The sequence below is a fragment of the Cebus imitator genome, unplaced genomic scaffold (assembly GCF_001604975.1).
Source record: "Cebus imitator isolate Cc_AM_T3 unplaced genomic scaffold, Cebus_imitator-1.0 Scaffold203, whole genome shotgun sequence".
Taxonomy (NCBI): domain Eukaryota; kingdom Metazoa; phylum Chordata; class Mammalia; order Primates; family Cebidae; genus Cebus; species Cebus imitator.
This window is the reverse complement of record NW_016107518.1, coordinates 183691-191340: the sequence shown is the minus strand read 5'-3', so window position 1 is coordinate 191340 and position 7650 is coordinate 183691. Positions and strand designations below refer to the sequence as shown.

The 7650-nt window shown below is 46.0% G+C and overlaps 1 protein-coding gene and 1 long non-coding RNA gene across 2 annotated transcripts in view; one reads left to right on the top strand and one right to left on the bottom strand.

Annotated features, from left to right (window-relative positions):
* LOC108317478 overlaps positions 1-1574 on the bottom strand; it is a 10431-nt gene extending 8857 nt beyond the window's left edge. Inside the window, exon 1 of the long non-coding RNA XR_001830760.2 lies at positions 1468-1574. This is a non-coding gene — a long non-coding RNA (uncharacterized LOC108317478). The remainder of the gene's footprint in view (positions 1-1467) is intronic.
* Positions 1-5199, top strand: part of PTPN9 (protein tyrosine phosphatase non-receptor type 9) — a 107149-nt gene extending 101950 nt beyond the window's left edge. Inside the window, exons 11-13 of the mRNA XM_017547983.2 lie at positions 1488-1638; positions 2329-2536; positions 3332-5199. Coding sequence (XP_017403472.1) covers positions 1488-1638; positions 2329-2536; positions 3332-3546 — 574 coding nt within the window. The 3' untranslated portion in view covers positions 3547-5199. The remainder of the gene's footprint in view (positions 1-1487; positions 1639-2328; positions 2537-3331) is intronic.
* The last annotated feature ends 2451 nt before the right edge of the window (positions 5200-7650 follow it).

Genomic DNA, 7650 nt, shown 5'->3' with positions numbered 1-7650 from the left:
TTTTTGTATTTTTAGTAGAGACAGATTTCACTATGTTGGTCACGCTGGTCTTGAACTCCTGACCTCGTGATCCGCCCACCTTGGCCTCCCAAAGTGCTGGTATTACAGGCTTGAACCACCATGTCCACCCAGGAAGCTTTTAATGAAAGGAATATTTTTGAAATTTTGGTCTACTAATCTGGCAAATTTAAGGAATAACCTATTTCAGATGAGAAAGGAAAAAAACGAATGAGAATGTTCAGTTCCCTTCCTCAGCACTGTTATAACCACTTCTTATTTGGAGAGGAGGTAGTGGGAGAAGTACCACCTTGGAATACTTTGGGGCCATTGGAGGGTGGCGAGGTAGATTTAGATTTACGGCTTTTTTTTTTTTTTTTTTTTTGGGACATAGAGTCTTGCTCAATCACCCAGGCTGGAGTTAGTGCTGCGATCTCAGCTCACTGCAACCTCGGTTCAAGCGATTCTTCTGCCTCAGCCTCCTAAGTAGCTGGGATTACAGGTGCTCGCCACTATGCCTGGCTAATTTTTTTATTTTTAGTAGAGACAGGGTTTTACCATGTTGGCCAGGCTGGTCTTGAACTCCTGACTTCAGGTGATCCAGCTGCGTCAGCCTCCCAAAGTGCTGGGATTTCAGGTGTGAGCCACCACACCTGGCCTAGGCCTTTTTTTTTTTTTGAGACAGAGTCCCACTTTATCATCCAGGCTGGAGTGCAGTGGCAGCATCTCATCTCAGCTCAGTGCAGTCTCAACCTCCCGATTCAAGCAATCCTCCTGCCTCAGCCTCCCAAGTAGCTGGGACTACAGGTACCCACCACCATGCCTGGCTAATATTTGTATTTTTAGTAGAGACAGGGTTCCATGTTGCCCAGACAGAGACTTTAGGCTTTTACACAAACCTCCTGCTAACATTCCAGGAGATGTGTCTTTCTCAGTCCTCTGTTAGCCAACAGCTCTTACCAGGGAAGACAATAAGCAGTGGCTGAGGTATAGGCCAGGGAGTTCTATCATATTTTCTCTACTGCTTTTTTCCCTTTTTCTTTTCTTTGCCTTTTTTTTTTTTTAGATGGAGTTTCACTATGTTGCCCAGGCTCATGGTCTTAGGTGATTCTCCTGCCTGAGCCTCCCAAGTAGCTGGGATTACAAGCATGCATGACTGCACCCAGCTACTATACTGTTTTTTTCCTCTGTTCACCCAGTATTTATCCCACATATGTGAAGTATTATTGCATATTAGGAAAAAGACCAAATGATGTGGTAAGTGCTCAGTAACTGTCTGCTATATGAGTACATGCAGAAACTTTAGCCTGGAGTACATTTGTTTAGAATGAAGAGGTTCCCTTTCTTTTCTGCTGAGAATCAGTGGTGTAAATTAGAAGCAATGCAAGAGATAATCTTGCTGCCTGGGGGTATATCCGGATTTTGCGGAAACCAGGTTACTGTTGTGGAGAGGAAGGATGGAAGGCTTACCTTGCTCTGTGTGTCTTCAGCTTTGAGGAAGGCGGCAGGAGAAAGTGTGGCCAGTACTGGCCTTTAGAAAAAGACTCTCGGATCCGATTTGGCTTCCTCACAGTGACCAATCTAGGCGTGGAGAACATGAATCATTATAAGAAAACAACGCTAGAAATTCACAACACAGAGGTAAATCCAGGTTTCTTTTTTCTCACCTTGTTGAAACAGGGGGAGAATAATTATTGTAAAGAAAATCTCCAGAGGGAATAATTAGGATACCAGGGAGGTTATGAGTTGCTTCTGTTTTCCTGGGGTCAGGATGAGGATATTTAACTCAGAGCCAATACAGCCATATTACTGCAGCACAATAGGAGCGGCAAATAGGAATAAAACTTAGAATTTAAGAAATCTGGGGCTGGGTGCAATGGCTTATGCCTATAATCCCAGCACTCTGGGAGGCCAAGGCAGAAGGATCACTTGAGCCCAGGAGTTCAAGACAACCTAGGCAACACAGTGAGATCCCGCCTCTACAAAACATAGAACAAAGTCGCTGGGCATGGTGGCACACGCCTGTGAGGTCAAGGCAGCGGTAGGTTTGATTGTGCCACTGCACTCCAGCCTGGGTGACAGAGTGAGATCCTGTCTCAAAAAAAAAAAAAAAAAACTGGGGTCGTACAGTATAGGAATTCTGCCTTTTCCAAACAATTAACTGACCCTTCCTTTGGGTCTGTAGTAAAGAAGCAATTATGAGAAAAGCTGACGGTGGTGGATAGCAGCCTTGGTGGTAGGGATAACCAGGGCATTGAGAATCTGGAAAAGCTAGAGGTAGCTAGGGGCAGGCAGAAATGACCTTGTTAACTTTTGCTTTTCTCATCTAAGGAGCGGCAGAAACGGCAGGTGACCCACTTCCAGTTCTTGAGCTGGCCAGACTATGGTGTCCCTTCCTCAGCAGCTTCCCTCATTGACTTCTTGAGAGTGGTCAGAAACCAGCAGAGTCTGGCTGTGAGCAACATGGGAGCACGCTCCAAAGGGCAGTGCCCTGAGCCGCCCATTGTGGTCCACTGCAGTGCAGGCATTGGCAGGACAGGTAATGTACCTACTGCAGCTCTCGGTGTCTGCTGAGGCAGCTGGGGTGGAGGAGGAATAACAAAGCTCTTAGCCCACATCTATGATTGGAGAGGGAAGTCACTTGCTCCCTTGGTGGTGAATTGCTGTGAAAAATCCCTCTTTTAATGTCCTTTTGGTGGACCAAGCGATGGCCAGAATATATATTTCATAAGCCAAGTCCTCTAGGGGTTGATGTTTTATTCACCCCATCATAACGCTGACCCTGTTACCTTGTTAGCACTGTCACTGCAGGTATCCAAGAGAGCTCAGCTGGGCTGCTTCCTTCCCATCCAGCCCTCCCTGGAGGAACTCCCCACCCTGTGCTGTGTTCTCCATTCTGGAGCGAGTTAGCAGCTTTTGCCTTAAGGGGATGTACATGGCAGGAAGTGTGGGCCTTTCTAGTTCAAAGGTCCCTTTGGGAGAAAGTTGGGAATAGGTTTGCGTTAGGCCTCTGAGAAACTTGTGGACTCTGGAAATGAGGTGTGGGAATGCCGTCAGTCTGTCTGTCTGGGATTAAAGCAGGAAGTTACCCTGTGTCACCTTCCCGTTTCCACTTCTGTTGCCCCAGTGTGTGTCCTGAGAGGTAAGAGGCCTTCTGGCCTCCAACATTCCCCGTGACCTTCTCCTTGAGTCCTTTCAGGCCTAAGGCCACCTGACCTTCTGCCATGAGGCAGTTTGCCTTTGAATTCATTCATTCAATTCTGCCTGGGTTATTTGATAGAGGGAAGAAGAGAGGAGAGGTAAACCAGATGTGATCACTTCCTTCCTTCTTCAGGTACCTTCTGCTCACTGGACATCTGCCTGGCACAGCTGGAGGAGCTTGGCACCCTTAATGTGTTCCAGACGGTGTCACGCATGAGGACCCAGAGGGCCTTCAGCATCCAGACCCCTGAGCAGTACTATTTTTGCTACAAGGCCATCCTGGAGTTCGCAGAGAAGGAGGGCATGGTATCCTCTGGCCAAAACCTTCTGGCCATGGAGGGTCAGTAACTCTTCCACGAACCTCCTACCTGCTGGCCAGCCTTCCTTAAACTACCCTGGACACCGCTGAGCCTATAGGTTGCCATCAGTTACGCTGAAGCCATGGATCAACTTCTTTCTTGTGTCTCCCGGCACACATGCACGCAAGGCAGCCTTTCCCTTTGGCTAGATAAATGTGGTGAAGTTGCCACTAGAAAGGGCCAGCAGCAATGTGTTCTTAATTCCTAGCACCTGCTATCAAACTGTGCCTTATTAAAACCAAATTGTGGCTATTGATTTTTTCCAGGGTCCCCGAGGTAAGTGGGGAAGGAACATCCCTCCCCCTTTCTCCCGCCATTCTCTTTCTGGAGGTCTCCTGTCTCCCACTTCTTCTGTTTGCTAGGATTTTATGGGGAGGTTTGATGAGCATTTGCCTTTCTCCCCAGAGAGCTTGACCAAGTTACATATTCTAGAGATCGTCCTGAGTGCCAAGCACGTTTATAAGTAGGGCGTGTATTCCAGTCCTTTCTGTCATTCTGTGTGTGTGTGTGTGTGTGTGTGTGTGTGTGTGTGTGTATGCACTTAAGTGTATGGGTCCATATGTATGTGTGTATATAATATATATTGTATGTGATAATATTATCGTATTCTATAAATATATATACACACAGATACTCCTTTGTAGAAGTTCCTGGGGCTCCGTGTTGCAGTTCAGGACTTCTTGCTTCTTGGACCCTACTATTTATCCTGGACTACTTGGGTTGGTGGTCATGTCTCCTGTTGTCAGGCTACAGAGTGGTGGAAGAGGACACACACACATCTCCTCCATGTTCCCACCACAGGGCCTCATCCTTAAGTAATGACTTATCTCCCTCCAGTTGCTACCTGTTGGAGCCAAGAATATTAGTTTGTGGTGACACTGGGTTAACTCTGCATGCATTTCCTTTATCTGATGATTTTTCGCTGGTTACTTGGCCAATCTGGGGAACAGACCTCCACTGTGATTCCATACTCTCTCTTTGCTTTCACTGTCCCAGGGATGGGAGGCGGAGGGCAGAGATGAACTCACTGAGCAGCCGGAGCCAGAAGCAATCGGTACGAAGTCTTAGAAGGAAGGAGGGGAGCCAAGTGTGAGAGAAAAATCTACTAAGAAAATACCTCCCTGGAAGGATTAGCTGGGGCCCTTTTTTTTTGCTGGATGGTTCCTTTATGCAGCTTGGCCCTGTCTACTGAGATGCCTACTAGCCTGCTAGACTGGGCATCAAACTGGCTGGGTTCTGTGTCAATAAAAAGCTTTACCCCCTGGCTGGGTGAGGTGGTCCCCTGCAATTACTGTTTGTCCCCTACCTACCCAACCTGTCCCTGCCTGCTCCCAGCCCACTCATCCTTATGTGCTAGGGATGATTAAGAGTCCCCAGTACTCTACATTCCCAAGAAAATCCCAGGAACTCCTAAACCTTCCCCTGTCACAGAAGATGAGGTTGGCAGCTGATCAGACCTCAATAATTTTATATTGTAATAAGCTCTTTGAATGTGTATATTCTTATTTTTTACAATCATTTCATTTTGTATTTAATATCAATGGACTGAGTCAGATTCAGAAAATAATTGTAATGTTCATATTCAATATCTTACAGTGATACAGTTTTGTATTTACATATAAATATACCTACATGATCAAAACCCTTTTAGCTTCATCAATTTAGTAGCCTGGGACTGGGAACTTGAGGGAGGGGGTCCAAGAGCTGATCTGGGAGGGATGAGGGAGGCAGGGAGGGACCCAAGCCTTCAGTATCTGAGACTCTTGAGTTCTGACTCTTTGAGTTCACCTTGTCTGTAGTCCATAGTCCTATCTCTGGACAGAGGGATCAGCACCAGTTCAGTGCTTGAGATGTACTAAGCGCTATGCTAGGTGCTTTTGCCCCCAGTGCCTCATTCACACCTCACAACAGTTCAGTGAGATATTATCCTCTCTCCCCTCTCCTGTGCACCCCTTTCTCATTTCTATATAGATGAGGAAGGTGAGGTCCAGAGGGTTACAGTGATTTTCTCTAAAACGAACTCAAGGTAGTCTGCTTACAAAGCCTGTGGTCTCTTCACTGCGTTGAAGATGGAGATAGCTCCTTGTCTTTGGAGAACAGAGGTTTGTTTAGCTCTCCTTTCAGAGTATAAATAGTTCTTAAATTCCAGGTAGTTGTTGTTAAGCTCATGCTTCATGTAGTAAGCTGGAAAGGTGACAGGGTTGGTAACTGACTGTCCTAGCTGGGACCTCCTGATGTAGGGTCCTCGTGTCTGCAGAGTACTAAAGTGGTCATCATTCTCCCCAGGAAACTCCACATGGGTACACTGTCTTTGTGAGAAGATCTTGAGTCATTTGCATTTCTCCCTTCAAAAGAATGGAACCAGAAGCTTTGTCCATGGAAGACCACTCCCCATATCATCCCTGTTGGCTGGTGAAGGGGCAGTTGTGGCTGGGAAATACTGGGGTGTTCTGAATAATAGTCATAGCAGACAGTTTACTGGATGCTCTGTTCTAGGCACTGTTCAGAGTAATTTCTAGGTATCATCTCATTCACCCTCTACAACCTTTTGAGGTAGGTATTGACAGAAAAAAATTGAGACACAGGAATAATAATTTGCTACAGCCAGGATCCATCTGACTCCAAAGTACCTTCTTTCAACTCTTAGACTAGACTTCCTGTAATGATCCATCTTCTGATCTGCCAATAAATTTTTCTTGAGTTTTTTACCAATAATTGGGAGCTCAAGGGTAGAGTAGAAGATTAATCTAGTTCTTTTTCCAGATGAGCCTCCATTCTCTTGGGAGTACACAAACATAAGACGTGAACAGAGATTCTTGGACATTTGAGAAACTGGAGAGGTTTAGGGTTTGGTGGAATATGTAAGAAATGGGATTTATGATAAAAGGCCTGGCAGAGGTAACTTTAAATTGTTGTTTATTTGAAGAGGCTGCAACCCAACTGCCCTATGAATTTAAGGTTATGCATGAGTTCCTCATTGCATATCTGAAAGATTGGTGAGGTGATCAAGTGATCTCCATAAAATGCCAATTCCTGGGCCCACCCAGTAGGTGGTTAGTGAGTGACAGTATGATCCAGGTTTGGGAACCAGATTTAGTTCATGTTTCTGACTCTGTAGAGGTAGCAAGTTGATGTCTCCTGAATTTTTAGTGAAACTCAGAGAAAGGGTCCAATACGTCTCCTTCCACTGCTGTTTGTAGCTTTTACCAGTGCGATCCTACCTGTGTTAGGTGTTACAGGAGGAGGTAAAGGAAAAGGAAAGCAAACAGGGAACCTAGAATATGTTCGACAAGTCAGGGTTCTCATACAGGAGACATAGTGAAAAAGCAAGAAACAATGTTTAGGAAAGAAAGCACTGAAGGCCCAGGGCGGTGGCTTACACCTGTCATCCCAGCACTTTGGGAGGCTGAGGCAAGCAGATTACAAGGTCAGGAGTTCCAGACCAGCCTGGCCAACATGATGAAACCCCGTCTCTATTAAAAATACAAAAATTATCCAGGTGTGGTGGTGGACACCTGTAATCCCAGTACTTGGGAGGCTGAGGCAGGAGAATCGCTTGAACCTGGGAGGCGGAGGTTGCAGTGAGCCCAGATTGTACCACTGCACTCCAGCCTGGGTGACAGAGCAAGACTCCGTCTCAGAAAAAAGAAAGAAAGAAAAGAAAGAGAAAATAAGGAAGAAAGCAGTGTGAGCTAAAACAAACTTCTGCTTCTGAATTGGTTGCTGGTTTTTTCACCTTTCTCTAACAGTCCCATGGTATGTAAATTTTAAAACATGAGATAATTCCCCTGTCCTTTTTCCCATTGCTCCCTTCATCTTGCTCATCCCTGTTGGCTAGGATGGGACTCCTGAGGTGAAGGGTGCCCCAGCAGCCACAGCCTGCAAGGCCCACACCAATGTCAGTCTTCTTCATGTGACAGTATGCAGGTAAATGACAGAGTAGGATTTGTTCTTGGGAGAATGGACTATTTAGCATCATGGCCCTATGGAAATTTCATTCCTTCCCTGAAAGGGATGCTTCCTGACACTTGGGACAGACAGACACACATACAAAACTCTTATAAATCAGAGACCTAGAGGGAAGTGGGCTAAG